Below are 17,938 nucleotides of genomic sequence, written 5' to 3'. Positions count from 1 at the left end.
TTGTTGAAAGTTTTCCTGAACAGTGGAGAGTGCACAGGCTGACTTCAAGGTTACCCACCCATTAAAATCCCAGTGCTGCTGAGGTCACTGCAGAATTCCCAGAGGGTGGTTCCTTTGAGGCCAAGAAGAGTGGCGCAGAAGACCTCAGTCTCCTCCCTGGGCCCTGGGCAGCACCTGCTGAAGAGAGCTTGAAGGACCTGGCTGCTGGAACAGCCCTGCTGCTCCTGCTCCTTGCAGACAGCCTGCTAGGAGGTGTCCAGTCCTGAGAGTGTAAGGAGCAGTTGTTCTGCAGACATTAGGGAGTGCAGTGTTCCCACACATTTGTCATATGTCATAGTGCTGCAGTTCCCTTGTGTTCAGCTGTGGTTTCTAACTGGCTAACACTGGCCAAGTCCAAGTTTATGATTGTTTTAAATAGGTCACTTCCACCAATCTGAGAAACTACATACAGAAGAAATGAAATGCCAAGAATATTCCAAAAAGAATAAAGCCATTTTGCAGATATACCATCACTACGATTGATGTTTCTACTTCTACAGAATTTAGGAAATGTCTGGTACACTGTTTTCAGCTTTCTTTTGTCACAGGTATATCCATAATAGTCTGATTTGCAGAAGTAAATACTTCAACTGATTCTATTGTCATTAGTGAGCAACGTCATCTTAGTCTGCACACTAAATCACTGCACACGGACATGATGAAACAAGAGTAGGAAGCCCCAGAAGAGGCTTCCTTCCGACTGTAATGGCTTTGCTAGTACTTAAATGAAATTAGGAAAGTCTTATCTGTGGTGACGTTTCAACTGACTAACTGCTTTCCAAGGACAGATGACAAGAGTGTAATTCATTCATACTTTGAGAAACTAGACAAGCGCTAATTACTGCAGGCCCATTATTATTTGCTGTGTCCCTGAAACTATTCAACTACTTGATAATGTTTGAAAAAATGAGTAGACTAGAATTCATTGAAGATCTGGTCAGTGCAATTTCTAGCTTCTCCATGGGTAACTGTTACTCATGATGGCATGCTCTAAGTCAGTGAAGCTCAGCCTTCTCTCTGGAGAGCGAGCACATGAGGGCTCTAGTGTACTCCAGCCTGTACCAGTGGTGACTGGCTCTGCATGGGACTAGAGGTGTGGGGCTCTTCAGGATCTGAGTGATATGCTTCATTTAATGTGTACAAGATGCAAAAACAAGTAAGATTTATAAAGATGAAATTAATCAACCAGTTCTATTAACATAGAAATGATAGAAACTCACACAGAAGGGGAGGACTATGAAAGAAGTCTTTTTTTTTTGAAGATTTATTCCTTTATTATATGTAAGTACATCGTAGCTGTCTTCAGACACACTAGAAGAGGGCATCAAATCTCATTATGGATGGTTGTGAGCCACCATGTGGTTGTGAGGATTTGAACTCAGGACCTCCCAAAGAACAGTCAGTGCTTTTAATCACTGAGCCATCTCTCCAGCCCAACAGAAGTCTTATTTAACTCCAGAATTGCCTAGAAATGTGACTGTCATGGTCCCCAGTTTTACAGATCAATACACTGGGTGTCTGAGGATTCACCAGAAAGTAAAGGAATTGGAATTTGAACCCAGGTCCGTTTAGTTCCAAAGCTCACATCCTCATAGCTCACACCACTGAGTCAGGGCATGTCAGAGTTATCCAGATGGCTGCCTGCGCAAAACACACATCCCTGTCATGGTGAGGATGCACTTCTCCCACACTGCTACCTGCAAGGCACTACTGTGCAGGTACAGACAGGAGTCTACCGGCTTAGTGAGAGAATAGACGGGTACAAATACCCAAGGGTACGCTAGAATCAGGCCCAGCCTACCATGACAAAGGACAAGTCCACAACCGAGTGAGTCACTCCTGTGCGAAGTCAGCCATCCAGTGTTGTCCCTTTAGCTATGGCCAGGCACTTCAAAGTTGGTTGAAAATTTTAGCAAAAATCAATAGGTTGCAAACAAGTAAGATGGCTGTGCAGGAGATCAGCCAGTGCGCCCTTACTCAGAATCGCCATGCATTTGTTGGTTTAAGTAATTTCTGTGTGTTAATAAGACTTGGTAACCTTTCACTTTACAGCACATGACTAAGTAGTGATATATCTTTATTAAGCAGTGGAATACATTCTATTTATTTGGGATGTAAGCTTTCAGATAACACTTTAAATATTAATGACTGGTCTCTGGTAGTCAGCATAAATATGATTTGCATTAGCACTAGGTTATATCATCTTGAGTGCCTCTGATGTCAACTATTGGGTATACTAATATCTGACATCATCTCCGTAGGTCACTGACAACTTTGACCTCTATTCTTATGCACAGTTTCTGTCATCTCAAAAGCTCTTTTGAATTGATTTGAAATTTTGACTCTTCCCTTTATGAGGCAGTAAAATTGATAATTATTCAGATGGGAACTGAGCACTGAGTGAAAAATCAATTCCACCCGCTCTCTGCTGCGTATAAAATTACTTCTGAGTCTGCTGGACTGAACGGATGGCCAGAGTAAAAGCAGCAGGCAGGAGTAGTGGGAAGAATTAGCTGGACAGAGCTAATAGCCTGGAGGGCTGGACCTGGAAAGGAGGGAGTGGGCCAGTTGGGGGTTATTATGAGCAGGGATGGGCCCATTGATCATCTGTTTACATCAGCTTTCCAAGACCTTATAAATCAGCCCTGAAGAGTGGCAGACCCAAGATTCAGGCTCTCACCAGTGGGACTTGTATTAGATTATTCTCATTTTCACACTCAGATGAAAAGTGAGCCATTGATTATTCATTGGCTGCCCATTAAATGCTGTTTTTATAGATGATTTGCCTATCACAGAAGGTAATGAACAAGGTTGCTGCTTCATAACTGAGGTCTCAGTTTTCAAGGCATCTGTGTCATTAAGTAATGCCTAACCCTATTAAAAGGAATGGGTTACAAATTGCTTAACAGTGCTGAAAAACTAGACCCTAATGACTAATTGTGCCTGGAGTTTAGAGAGGGTTTGTCAGCTCTTTAAACTAAACGGATGCAGTGATACTGCAATTATTTACTGGTTTGAACTGTTTTCCCCACACCCTGGACATATTTGGCTAGAAGCATAACTGCATGGAGAGTGTCCGTTCCAACTGCAGAAGTGATCTTCTCAAGCTTCCATAGAGAACCCGCACCTGGTGGGACTAGCCATTTGTGTGCCGGAACCGGACGGAGAGAGACATCTTACATGCCTCTCACCTGGAAGTGTGTTGGTTATGGCCTGTCATGTGACTAGAGATCTTCCATGGTTTGTGAACAGACTTTTCAAGGATTAAAGTTTATTACATGTGAAGAGTCATTGAATTTAAGTTAGCCTGTTTGAGTAAGAATTGTCAGCTTACTAGTATTGCTTCAACTTAACACCTGAGTAAAACCCAGACTGCATAAATTAGGGGAGAAGAATTACCCAAGTATATTTAAACTAAAAGCTTAAGAAGAGACCAGCAGTAGCAGTGGTCAGACTGCTAATCACTACTGATTAGCAGTAGGTGAGAGTGAACTGCATAGGAACTTAGAGATAACATTTGTATATGATTTTTTTCTATTTAACTACTATTCATGCTAAATGCTTACATTCAAAACCAATAGATCAGCATTCATTTGGGTATATGAAAAGACAAATGGCTGAGCTCAAATTAGGTGAGTGTAAAATTGAGGGACACGATGAATTCTTTTAGAACTTTAGGGGCACTTGATGCAGAATCCTCTCTGCATAGACTGTCCTTAAAAGCACTGGCACCTTGTGCTTGCGAAGACAGTACCTGTGGCTTCACTGTCCCTGGGTGGGTGCTGGGTAGCGTGTTGATAAGTTACACTGCGATTCTAGTCTCCTGTCTAAATGCAGTGCATAGCAGAGTTGGAGCAGTTAGGCTTGGGTGTCTCTTTCCCAGCCTTGACTAACAATGCAGAGTTCTAAATAGAATGCAGAGAGGTTCTAAATATGGTTTTCTTTCTCTTCTTCCTTTCTTTTTATTTCATCTATTTTTGTATTCATTTGTTTGTTTGTTTGTTTGTTTGTTTGCTAGCATACCATTTAACTAGAAGGTGTGAAGCGCTGTCAAGAGCTATAAGAATCATACTTCAGTAGGGTTGTAAGCGAAAAGAACATTCATCCTTTTCCTCAGTCAGTCAGTCAATCAATGAAAATTGCTTTTGTATAGTGCTCTTCATGACATGCATCCCAAAGTGAATTACAGCGAAAGGAAGATCATCTGCTCTTTTTTTTTCATCTCCGTATTTAGACTGAAATGATATCGCTCAACATTTTGACATACTATTCAAGACATCTTTCATACTTAAGAATCCATTCCTTAATACTGAGTAGGAGAAAGTGCCGACACATGTTTAACTGGTGTGGAGGCTTTGGCCTGTGGACTTGTTTAGCAAGTGTCTAAGGACAGATAACATTGAGACAAATAAAATACACTCATGTTTCTTATTTAACTCTTTAAAAAGTAATTAGCTATATTTTCTAATACTAATGAAAGTATTTCTCATGATCCTTAAACTTCAGAAAGGTGCCCTCCACTTAACGAGCTAGTTTTGGCTGGAGTTTTAACTTCTTTCCTGAAAACGTGGAAGTAGACTGAAACAGGAACATCCATAACTTGGCAGAGTCAAGAATAGTTACTTAGATTTTTGTGGCAGTTGCACTCATAGATGTTACCTTAGTCCTTTTCATAGAAATTTATGCATATACTATGTATTCTTTTTAGGAAAAGAACAATACTAGCAAAATGTAAGACCCGTGCAAAGCCCATGTGAGGACACTGCCTTCAGTTCCTTGTGTATAGTTTCTGACATCATCATCAAGTACCTCTGTGAGAGTTTTAGCATCAGCGTTTCACAGATGTAGGAACTGAAGTAGAAAAGTCAAGTATATTTCCCATGGTTACATTCTGCAACTGAAGGACTACACCATTCAGCCTTCCTTTGTGTCTTCATTCTGCACTCTTTGTAGATATTAGTTATCCCTCACAATGGCTTTCATTATGACATTTTTGTACAGGTCTATAATGCATGTTTATCATGTGCCCACAATCACACTCTCTTTTTCCTCTTTCATACCCACGTTCCCCTTTCTGAAGAACTAAGATGTTACCAGAGGTCTCTCTAACCCCAGGGTTGATGGACTTACCCACAAATATCTGCTCCCTCAGCTGGTGGCCCCTCGTCTATCATACTGTGTTTTGAACACTGTAAGTCGAATTGGGTCATCACAAGGTAGAATGATTTAGAGTGGTCATCCTTTTAGAAAACAAAGCATTAGGTGTGCATCTAGGTGTTTGTGTGTTTGCACATGAATGCAGTGCCTGTAGAGGCCCGAAGAGTGCACTGGGTTCCCTGGGCCTAACATGGGTGCTGGGAACAGAACTTGGGTTCTCTGCAAGAGCAGCAAGGGCTCTGAACCATCAAACCATCTCTCTGTAACCCAACTATGTACTGCAGTTGGGACAAAGTAGACGGACAATAGCCCAAAGAGGTAGGTAGTGTGCAAGGACAAGGGAGTTTTTCAACCAGCTGGTGGGGAAAAAACAAGGCTCAGTGGCCCCAGTCTCATCTCTGAGACAGAGCTGAGCTTCCTCTCCCTTATTATTGTATACCCAATGCCTTCACCAATTCTGTAGGTAGGTGAGGAGGGTGTAAAACTTAGCACATGTTTCCTGAAGAAATGAGTCAGGTAGTGTGACTGCCTAGGGGTGAGTGGTGATCTTTATGACTTTACCTATAATATCTTCGAGGTTATTTTTGAAGTTTCTTTTCTTTCCTTAATCTTTTCTATTTTTTAAAGATTTATTTTTTATTATTATACATAAGGAAGAGAGCATCAGATCTCATTACAGATGGTTGTGAACCACCATGTGGTTGCTGGGATTTGAACTCAGGACCCTTGGAAGGGCAGTCATTACATCTCCAAAAAACTAGCTAGCCATTGCCTTCCCAGACACATTGGAATTTGTCCTAAAACAATGCAGAGATTTGTGTCTCTTAGTATTGACCACTGACTACTAATTAAAAACAAAACAATGAAGAGAGAAAAAAACATCAGAACAGTCAGTGGGCCCTGTGTGTGAGTGTGGGTCTCAGTTTCTTATCTGTACAGTCTGGGACTATAAGAACAGGGAGACCTGAGCCTTCCAGTGTGGAGTGCACAGTGTGGACTGTGCCTCGCAGCTCAGTCCCGGAGCACTGCCTTAGATGGCGTTGTAATCTGATTTTTTTTTCATAATTTTTGAGCACTTTTGATTTATTCTTTTTTAATATAGTTATTTTTGGTTTTCCTTATCCTATTTTGCTTTTTTATTACCAGGTTTGTTTGAGACAAAAATCAACAGTGTTCTCTATCTGTGAGAGGAAAGAAAGGGAGAGAGAGGAAGGGAGGGGAGAGAGAGAGATCTAACTACTAAGAATAAAGTTAAAATGCATAAGAAGGCCAGGACTAAGCCAAAACATCTAGGTAACAACAAGGCAATAAAAGTCTAAGAAAGAGGGAAGCTGGAGAAATGGCTAAGAGTTTAAGAGCACTGGCTGCACTTAAGTCCTAGCACCTACATGGCAGCTCACAACAGTCTGTAACTCCAGGTCCGAAGGATCTCCTGGCCTCTGTGGACATTGCACTTACATGGTACACAGAAATATATACAGGCAAAACACCTGTATAATAAAATAATTGTTTAAATCCAAGAGGGAATAAACCTTTAACGAATGAAGGACTCTGGCTAGAGAGAAGGCTCAGTCAATAAAGAGCGTGTCTCGCCTCATGCTTGCAACCACAGCACTGGACAAAGCCAGGGCCCCGGGGTTTAATTCCTAGCCAGCCTAGCCTATTTGGCTGGTTTCAAGCCAATGAGAGACCCTATCTCAAAAAGGCAGGCTGTTTAACACCTCGATAATTAACAACCAAGGTTGACCTCTGACTTTTGCACACACATGCAGACATACACACACACACACACACAAAGAAAACATTTCGAGTATTGCCACCAAAGACAAGTTGGTAAAGTCCATGTTTTAATTTTCAAAAATAGAAATGTCGGGACCTATGAGACGGTTCAGGGGTAAGGGTACTTACCACTATGGCTGATCCCAGGGATTCACGTGCTGGAAGAACAGACTTCTACATGTTGTCCTCTCGTCTTCACGCATGTGCGATGGTGTGTGAGTGTGCACAGATCAATGGATGATATAGAATTATCTGTTCCTTTAGAACAAGTCATGTTTTCTTTTAGAAAAATAGCTATTGTCTTAATCTTTTTCTTAAGTATGTCTGCTACTTTGATTTTGGTTGTTAGGCATACTTGTTGAGTAACTATTTAAGCTGTAATATAGATGTCATCATATTAATGTAACTATAACAGTCACTTTTATGGCCTCTCAAAGATCTCGTACATCTTGACACTTGCCCAGGCCTCCGCACAGTCTCATTCTTTACAGTGGCCCGTGGGCATCTATAAAAGAAATACCCAAAATATTAATTTTCCAAATCACAGTCTATGGGCATCATTTTTAACTGTAAGTCTATAATTGTTGTACACTACCAAATAATAATTTGAATAAGCCAAATGGCAATGCCAAGATTCTACCTCAATATAAAATAGCCCTTCTGAAACTGCAGGGAAAACGTCAGGTCTACATGTGGGTCAGGGAAGGAAGAAGCACTGCCAATATTGTTCAAGTTAACAGAGGAGAGAGGGCTCCCACCCCATGAGGATGTGTGTTCTCACCTCTAAGCACAGTGGAAGGATGCAATCCATTGATAGCGTAACTTGCCTTATTAATTGAAAGGAATGGAATCCACCAGATGTAGCCCAAGCCAGTAGAGAGTTGGGTGACTAAGCAACAGCAAAGAGACCATATTGAGCGAGCCAGAATCCAGTCTCCAAGTCATTTATTTCAGCCAGTGACAGTACATTTAAACTCCTGTGCCTCCGCAGTGATTGATGGTTTAATATCATATATAATTTTTTTAATGAAGGAAAACCATTTAAATATGTTACCATTTGCACTGGTATTCTCCTATGTACATAACTGCATTTAATCATTATGGGGATTGTTTTTATACTTGTGTAATTTGTATCCACGAAATAACTGTCAAAATCATCTCATGCTGTTGCTGGAAATGGTACAGTGTGCTTCATACGCGAATAGATCCATTCTCCCCGCACATAATTAAGAGTGTTGGAGCTTGCACCGCCACCACGTAGGAATTCCGTGTTTACATTTCAGAGAATGAAAAATAAGCCATGGTGGTTTTGCAGGTTCTTGTTTTCTGAGGAAATAATATTTAAGTGCCTTAGTTTTGTACCAGTATATGATTTGAAGAGTCTGATTTTAAGACTTTTAATATTAAAATACATAATAAAATTTTATTATCTAATTACAAGAGGGTTTAGCCTCTTATTAAAGTTGCTAAATCAGGCCTATATTAGCATTATAATGGCACAGTTTGACATGGAATACTCAAAAGTCAAGTTCAAACGGGAGGGGTCTCTTACCCCTACCCCTCACACCAAATAACAAGGATGAAATGCATGTATGGAAGCAAACAAGGAGCAATTTGGGATGCTAGAGAAGGAGTGGAGGTGTCAGCCCAGGATGGTACCCTTAGGCAAGGCAGCTGGTCTATGTAGCCTTTTGTTTATCTGCTACTGGTTTATGTAGCCTTTAGGCCGGCACCAGAAACAATCGCTCCTACAGGGTCAGCTGCTGGTCAGAAGCAAAGTAAGAAAAGATTTTGCTTCCAAACACAGCAGCCATAATTTCTGTACAGCTGGCACCTGCTACTGGTGCACAGCATGAAGGTGAAAGGTCAAAGAGGCAGTTGTTCAAAACTCAAGAATGGCTTAAAGGGACTTGTAGATTAATCTGCTTTATTAACTTCTGTATATTAGATAACTATTGCTGTGAATGACAGTACATCTTTTTGAATAAGTCACATCTCTTTCTCTTTTAAATTAGCTTTTGAGTAATGAATATTAAATAGAAAGCATTTCAGAAGTAATTAAATGAAAATAGAATGATGTCATTTTACAGTTTTGTTTGTGTGTTTATAGAATAGGAGAATTATGCTTTCCAAGAATCCTTAAAAGGAGAAAAGGGGAAGGAAAGGGATAGGAAGGAAGGAAAACAGGCAGCTCTTCATAAAGAAGAAATTGGAATAAACAAGCCAGCCATTAGCCTTTGTCTTTAAACTGAGAAAAGATAATGTCTCTTGTGCCTTAGCATGGAATCGCTGGGTGCCAGTGGCTGGCTTTGACATTCCCAGGGGCTCCGAATGCTTTCTTTATGAATTAAAGTGACTGCAATCTGTCATCATTCTTTTATCTACAGTTTAGCACAGTCAGTTCTGCGACCAGTCTGCAGCAAATGTTCTCAGAATAGTGAAGGGGTTGTGCGAAGTGGAAGCAGACGCTCCTTTTCCTCCACACTCATATAAGGCAGAGAGTGAGTATTTTGTGAAGGGAAAATGCACAGCTTTATACACACTTAGACCGATGATAATTAGGCATGCTCTGTAATAGCCTCTTCCCCCATTCTGGCAAGTAAGATGGTTTTTAGCCTCTTCATTGATAGTGATGAGTGTAATTGACTATCTATGTAAATTAAAAAATAGAAAGAACTCAGTGACTGTATCCTTTTTTAAAACCTCTGCAAAAAATCAGTCACTATAGAGATTTTCCATAGGTTAAGTGCTGACACAAAGTCTGGCAAGGTTTTAAACAAACTCTTCAAACAGGATGGCTTTGTCTGTTGACTGACAGTGATTTTTCATCCTCGTTGTTTGTTTTTAAGGTTTCTCGTAAAATAAAAGCACTGTAGAGGACATGTGGGTTTCATGGTAAGAGCAGCATTCATACATATTTCACAAAGAAAACTACATAAAGTCTTTATGCAAGTGTAAGCTCCCGCTCTGAGCAGTACTTCTCTGAAATACAGAGGTTACACCTAACATCATCTTACTACTCCCCCACACACACATACACACACACCCCGTCCATCACCCACAGTAGAGCCATGCAGCTTCTGCTTGAAGATCTGACTGACCCTGTTACCACCCTGCAGAGCCCTGTGTTCTGGGCTTGCTGGGACCTAAACCGTCACTGTGGAAGGAGTGTCTCTGACCATTAGAAAAATGTGCTAAGGAATAAGCACAGTGTAAATGTGGTAGAAACAATGCCAGTCTGTGCTGAGTGTGAGGCAGACACACACAAGTGCTGGGTATGTATGGGATTCAAATGTGTGCTTGCACATGATTCTACTTAACCCTCTTAACTCTGAAGTACTCGTATAACCATTTAATAGTCTAAAGAAGTCAGCCTGGTCTACAGAGTGAGTTCCAGGACAGCCAGGGCTATACAGAGAAACCCTGTCTCGAAAAAAAACAAAAAACAAAAAAAAAGAAGAAATCAGTGCAGACTTAGACGCAGCGGAGCTTGTACTCTTCGGGCTGAGCTGAGGAGTCCTTCCCCCTTTGAGGGTGCATGGTTCAAGACAGGGTTTCTCTGTGTAGCCCTGGCTGTCCTGGAGCTCACTCTGTAGGCCAGGCTGGCCTCGAACTCAGAGATCCACCTGCTTCCACTTCTTGAGGGCTAGGACTAAAGATGTGTACCATAAGCTGTTGACACTTGACCCAACCTGAGTTGATTTGTTGATTTGTTTGCATTGCTAGGATCAAACCCGGAGGAGCCTCATACATGCTAGGCAGCCTCCCTGCTGCTGAGCGGCATCCCCTGCTGCTAGGCAGCCTCCCTGCTGCTGAGCGGCAGCCCCTGCTCTTCCTTCAGAGTTAGAAGCTGGCACTTGGATGATGGTCAACCTTCAAGTCTCACATAAGCTGAGCATTAAATACTCAGAAGGCAAAGCACCCAATCCTTGTCGTAAGCTTAGAGAGGCAGCTGGTCTACAAGGAGAGGAGGAGGCAGGTGCCCTAAGAGGTTCTCAAAGGAAAGACCAGACAGCTGTGGTGGGAGGACAAAGATGAAGAAGAATCCCAGGGGACTCCTTGTCTTGTCTAGAGAGCCCTGGCTTTTTTGCCTAGTCAGGAAACAACACATTGTAGACCTAAGATCCTCACATGTTAAAGTTTCTTGACTTAAACAGAGAGCTCTGAGGACCCACTAAGCAAATGAATATAGACTCACTTAACACAAGATAGTCAACAGAGAATGTGACTTCACGTTTGAGGCATGGCTACCACTAACCTAGGTTTGCCCTTGAGAAATCACGTGCTATTTAGAAACATAGTCTTCCAATGCGCGTCTCAGCCTAAGACTTCTCTTATAAGAGCATGTAATTTGAAGTCTGTAACATCAGGTGGATTGATCAAGGCCTGCAGGCATGTTGTCTGTGTGCTTTGCCCTTTGAGAGTTTTTTCTGTGATACGCATTCTCAAAGTCACATTCACTGGACTGAGGAGAAGGAAATAAGATGGATGAAAATAGATGCCATGGGCTGGAGAGATGGCTCAGCGGGTAAGAGCACTGACTGTTCTCCCAAAGGTCCTGAGTTCAATTCCCAGCAACCACATGGTGGCTCACATGATGCCCTCTTCTGGTGTTCTGAAGACAGCTACAGTGTACTTATAATAATAAATAAAATCTTTGAGCTACAGTGTACTCACATACATAAAATAAATACTAAAAAGAAAAGAAAAGAAATACCATAACTCTACTCACTAAGATAGTACCATCATACCTGAAATCTACTGTAACTCTCATAACAGCAGTAATGAGCGTGGATTCTTTAAACATAAAAATGTCCATGCATCAACCAGGTGGCGGTGGTGCACACCTTTAATGCCAACACTTGGGAGGCAGATACTGGTGGATCTCTGAGTTCATGGCCAGCCTGTTCTACAGAGTGAGTTCCAGGACAGGCAGGACTATTAAACAGAGAAACCTTCTCTCAAAATAACAAAAAAGAAAAAAGAAAAGTTGGGGGAGGATTGGTACATCAAGAGTAGACTAGTGGGGGCTGGAGAGATGGCTCAGTGGTTTAGAGAACTGACCACTCTTCTTAGAGGTCCTGAGTTCAATTCCCAGCAACCACATGGTGGCTCACAACCATCTGTAATGGGATCAGTGCCTTCTTGTGTGTCTGAAGACAGCCACAGTGTACTCACATATATAAAATAAATCTAAAAAAGCAAAACGACAACAAAAAAGGGTGAACTAGTGGAGGAAATGTGCAGAGACTCAGAGTTGAAATAACTTGTTCAAAGTTGCACAGCCAGTGGTAGTGCTGCCGGACACCGTAGTCTGATATATGTGTCCCACACGGGTTCTTGTGATTAGAAACTACATTCCCAGAGTGGCAATATTGAAAGAAAGGGAGAGATTACCAAAAAAGCCTGGTCCTCCCACCCTGTTTTCTGGCTTGAGATGTGCTTCCCTCCTCTGTGTGTGCCTACTAAGTGGTACCATTAAACATCAGGTTCTCACCAGAGGCAAACCAGTAGAATCCAGTATAGGACTGAAAACCTGCAAAACTGTAAGCTAAATAAGCCCCTTCAAAGTAGATCTCAGACTAATGGTCTAAATAAGAGCTAGGATTGCTGGCCCCTAGATCTCACCCAGTTTGACCAGTCACGAGCTTCTTGGGTTATGTAGTGATTGCTGGTTTTCAGATACTTGCAGGGTTTTCTGTGACTCCTGAAGCACATCCCTATGGTAAGGATGTGAAGCTAACTTTCCTACACATTTGCCTGTTAACTCTGAGGCAGTTCAACCAGCAGCAAGCCTTGTTTGTCTGCAGGCTGGTCACCTGTCATTGCTTAAGCATGCCCCATGTACTCGTGCAAACAACCATCAGAACCCAGGGGCCCATGAGTTCCGTATGCCTTGTCATGCTTGTGGGATCTACCATACGGGCGTGGGCTCCTGAAATTCCATCTTCATTTAAAGCCTTTTCTTTGAAAATGCTCTACTTAGTAAAGACTTACATGCTGTGTGTCCTGTAGGATCACACCATCCTACAGAGGAGGACCTCTAGCATAGCTGAATTTGCTTCTGGGATCAGTTAGCTAAGCCACTCATGGCCTAGACACCCCAAGACTCAAGTCTTAGAGTCTCTCATTCCATTGTTCCCTCGCCGTCCTCCATCACATTGGGACCAGAGATAAGTAAACACCTCCGTATATACTTCCTGGTGGTCCTGTGAGCCAGGAATGTAAAATAATACACCACCATGAAAGATAGCAATAGAAAGTGCCAGACTTGAAGAAAGGTGGCTTGGGCGACCATAAGGAACACCAAAAGCAAGAGCTCTCTGTTAATGCCCATACTTAATGTGGCCTCTCAGTTCAGATGGAACACAGTGGCTCCACTCAGCAGCAATTAGAGATAAGTGCATTCAGGATGATTTTTCCAAGATTAGAAGGAACAGCTTGATGGTTGGACAATAAGAGATTAATAAATACATGAGCTCCTTAAGGCCTGTTATGGTGACTCTGAAATGGCCTCCACAGGGTCATGTGCTTACTGCTTATTCCCAGATGGCAGCATTATTTTAGGGGTTCTAAGACATTTAGCAGGTAAGACCTAGCTGCAGGAAATAGGTCACAAGCAGTCCTTGGATATGTCTTAATGCCTGGCCCATCCCTGTCTCTCTGTTTCCTGACCACCGTGAGATAGAAACCCCCTGAACCATGTGGTGTTCTGCCCAGGGCCTCAAGCCAAGATGCCATCAACTGAGCCCCCTGGCCATGAGCCGAAATAAGTCATTGTTCCTTTGTTTGTGTTAGAGCAGTTTGGTCACAGTGATAGAAAGCTAACTAATGTAAGACCCAGTTTTATTCAGATCTATACCAGAAGTAGTCAACCCATAATAAGAGGCCAGTGATTCTTTGAACAGTGACTAAGTGTGAGAAACAAAAAGGAAGGGGAAAGAAGGAAAATCCTGCAGAACAATACCTGTATACAGCAGGCGTTCCATGTGTATACAGCAGGTGCTCTGTGCGTGCTATAGAGCTTGTGGTTAAATAGTGGTGACATGTGCAGGTGATAGCTTTGTAGAGACGAAGGAGCCATCATCCCCACAGAGGCCCAGCCTGTTTTAGAAACTGTGGAAGTTCCATTCCAGGTGCATAATGTGCTCTTACCCCACAGAGGAAGAAAGCCTTCCCTCCCCACTCTACACTGCTCTCCTGGGCTCCCCTGCATTAGAGAGAGGCAGGAGACAAATTGACAGAAATCTGGAGGGAAGTAACTCAAGTGATTTAGGAGAATGGAAGGGCTGGCTTATGGGGCCAGATTAAAGAAGCTAAATATGTATAGCTTGCCTAAGTGACAACTAAATGGGGCATTTGATAAGTCTATAAATACTTGGAAGATGTAAATGCCAGGAGGAAAGGGAATTACTTAGCATGGCACAATGGAGTATTGGCATAATGGGATAATATTAAGAAAGGCAAGATGAAGGTTGAACATCAATAAAAAGCTTCCTGACAAGAAGAACCATTCCTGACAAGGGACACTATTAGGTTATGTGCTGTGGGCCAAGGGAAATAATGTCAGTGCCCTTCCTCAGTGTGCTGGCAGCAGAGCCAGCAAGGTAGCAGGTGATGAGCGTGTCCTAACTGGGGCACAGCAGCCAAGCAAGTGACCTTCTGCCTGTGGCCTCCCCATCTGAGAATAGGAGGAAACTGCTGCTGCTTGGGAGAAATGAGATAGCCCAGATGTCCCACAGGCTGAGAACCCATAGAGGAATGGTTGTCAGTGGTTCATACTGTACCACAGCCAGAGAGATTACCGTTGTCTTGTAATGACATTCATTTCCTACAGAATAGAAAGCTACTTTCTCTTGCAAACATCACTAGACCTTTGACAAGATGCAACCCCTGCCTACGTGAGCAGCCTCCCCTACACTCCCTGCACAGTCCTGCAGGCAGCCCCTATTGCCCAACACTGCTGTGCACATTTGTACTCACACCCCTCTCTCCCGACAGGTCAAACTGCTCCTTCTCTATAGCAGATCAAATGCCCCCTCTCTAAGCCTCCCTTGCCTGCCCCACCCAGGCCCTGGCACAGTTGGGGATCCTCTGGCCTCTCAAAGCCTCCAGTGTGGGCTTGTTTGCAGCATTTAGTGTACTGCACTGTGAATCTTCTCCTCACTTGGCTGTAAGCTCTTTTAGAACTGACACTGCCTTGCTCACCTCTGTCCCCAGGACCTGGGTCAGAGCCTGGTCAAGGTATGTATCAGCAAATGTGAAGTAAACCAAGGAAGCAGGCTCAGCACTCTTGGTTTCTCTCATGCATTGGGCCCATGCATTTGCTGGGGGAGAAAGAACTTGCATCTCTTAACATCTTTGAGCATTCTCCCCATGTCTTGGCCAGTCCATTCCATATTATCAGACAACTGTAAATAAATCCCTCCTAGCTCATGTCCTACTTAGGCAGCCATGTTGCACATGAATGTAGCTTCCTTAACATTTCTAGGAGATGCAGGATGACAGCAGTAGACACGCTAACATGAAAAGTGAAATCTTACAGGGACCCAACAGTAAACAAAGACCTACAAGCAAGTAAGGGATGCCGAGAGCAGATGAGATAGTGTCCCTCGGGGAACATACCCACCCCCGCTGGTTACCACCAAGTATTCAGCTCTGAAGTCATTTACACAGAGGTAGCAGTATAGTCCTGAGCAGGTTGTTTTCATATATGTAGGTAGCGGAGTGTATGTGTCTGTGTGAATTTGAGACTTAGCAAAGGGGAGGCAGCATGGAGCAAGAAGGGGGATGAGTGAAGGGAAAGGCAGGGGAGTTACATAATTGTATTTTGATGTGAAAATAACAATAATGAGGGGACTCATTTCTGAAAAAGCAGAGTGCCCCCACTGTGAATGCTAGGCTATGTACATACTGTACATGCATGCACAGTGGAAATGCTAGGCTTAACTCTTAATGAAAAATGCTTTTGAGGTGGCCCATGAGTTGTCCACAAAAACACATTTTTCCCATAGGAAAACATTTTTAAATTAAGTAACATAATCCTTCACTAGTAACTGGAAATCTTTGGGGCCATCTAACCAAATCTCTTCAGGAAACAGGAAGACTGTCCCGTCGGATGAGCAATGAGATGGTGAGCCTCCTTCTATGGGAATGACAGATGTGTGATGAACTAGCACTCGCTGCCTTGATAACTACCAGGACGGCCCTCGTGCCATTCTGTTTATATTGTTGTGTTGTGACATATGATACTCACTGGGCAGTGTTGTGGTGACATCAGGAAGTAGCCTGTTTTTCTCACTCCTTTTGACCTTGAGTGGCCTGCGCCAGCACTGAAGTCATTGTGGCCCTGCGTGCCTGTGCGGTTGGCTGAGCTTCAATGCTGCTGGTTCCATTGGTGATCTGTATGGATGATCCAAGGCAGGGAGTGGCTGTCATTACTGAGTGCTGTTCCTCAGGCCACATGCACAGAAGATAGAGAAATGTGATCCTGCTCAAATTAGATATTAGCCCCGAACACCTGCACAAGAAGCGGCATTTCAGCTGTCTGGCTGCTGCTCTCTATTATAGAGTCTTGAATCTGGGCATCTGTTCTTGATGTTCTGAATCTATCTGTGGTTTCAGGTTCCAGTTTTCTTTCTCAGAACATGAGTTGAGGATCCTGACCATTCTGGCTGCTGATGCAGTCTTGTTCATCTTTACTGTCTTGTCAGTGAGCTCTCACAGGACAAGCTAGGAGCCTGGCCTCTGCAGTTTCTCCACAGCAAGGTTAGGTCCTGCTCTGTATGGCAGACCCCAGCTGATAACTACTCTCCATGTGCTGGCCCAAATGCCCATCTGCATTTAGCATGCATAAAAGATCTTACGTAGCCTGGCCCTGGTGAGGATCTGCTCCTCACCCTAGCTCTGCCTTGTGCCACCCCTTCCATACAAGGCTGCTCATCCTTCAAACATGCTAAGCACTCAGTGCCCTGGATGCAGCTGTGTGCCGCTGTCCGTGCTCAGCCGCACCTGTCCAGTGCAGCAGGCTGGCCTCTGTAGGCACTCAGCACACGAGTCTTCACTAGGCTCCCACGCTGCTATTGGTGCCTTTGATCAGAGGCTGCTGTAGGACATTAGGAGTTCTCAGATATCGGTCCATGTTAGTCATTTAGATCCTACTATGAGCTAGACATGTATCACTTGAAGGCAAACTAGGGGGAGTGACGTTACAGAGCACACAGCTCTTCTTGACATTCCTGTCTACAGGAAATGCAGATGGTGGTTTTGACTGGGAAGGCTTAATTTTAACATGACGTTGAATCAAATGCTGTTTGGTGCTGGCAAGGAGTGGGGGGGGGGGGGACTGAAAGGGGGAGGGGAGAGAGAGAAGACCAACCCAGATCGTGCTGAGCAGCACGCCCCGCAGCCTCCAGTACCCCAGGTTTTCTGGTTTATTTTAATATGGAGAGCTGCTCTATGAGATCTGCAGCCACTTGAAATATGATTTACTACGTGTAAAAGTTTCCGATGGATAATGAAGATTCAGGGTTGAGCCTCGCAGTGTAGTGTAGTCAATTCTCCTGCTGTTGCTCTCCAGTACATCTCTGCCATTGAAATGAATAATTTATTATAATTTATTTCAACCCTGGAAAATAAAACTGTTTTCCTAGTGATGTGTGCTATAACATTCAGAATAGACACACTGCATGCAGAACTCTCAATTAATTAATCCTGAAGTTTCATTCTTGCTTGACCTTCTCCTAAGCTGGGAGACTGGCAGGTAATTCTTTCCCCAATAAGCCATGATTAAAATGAATGTTTTGAGAAGTAGGGGTAAGGTTGGTAATGGAGAATATTGAAAGAACAGTGAAGCTAGGTTGTGTTTTCCTTAGATACTACATTCACTGCAAGGGTTTTAAATGTTCGGGACAATTCATCACTTAGAGCACGAGCATCCCTTAACTTTCTGTGAGAGGAGCCA

The 17,938-nt window shown here is 43.2% G+C and overlaps 1 protein-coding gene across 7 annotated transcripts in view; it reads left to right on the top strand.

Moving 5' to 3' along the window:
• Positions 1 to 17,938, top strand: part of Ranbp17 (RAN binding protein 17) — a 301,991-nt gene that overhangs the window by 270,759 nt on the left and 13,294 nt on the right. Inside the window, exon 27 of one of the 7 annotated variants that reach the window (XM_006514776.4) lies at positions 11 to 17,303. The exons of the other annotated variants lie outside the window; for them this stretch is intronic. Coding sequence (XP_006514839.1) covers positions 11 to 19 — 9 coding nt within the window. The 3' untranslated portion in view covers positions 20 to 17,303. Of the gene's footprint in view, positions 1 to 10; positions 17,304 to 17,938 lie in introns of those variants that run through there. 7 annotated transcript variants of the gene reach the window in all.

The sequence above is a fragment of the Mus musculus genome, chromosome 11, assembly GCF_000001635.26.
Source record: "Mus musculus strain C57BL/6J chromosome 11, GRCm38.p6 C57BL/6J".
NCBI classification, from domain to species: domain Eukaryota; kingdom Metazoa; phylum Chordata; class Mammalia; order Rodentia; family Muridae; genus Mus; species Mus musculus.
The sequence above is the reverse complement of the archived record's forward strand: the minus strand, read 5'-3'. Positions and strand labels throughout refer to the sequence as shown.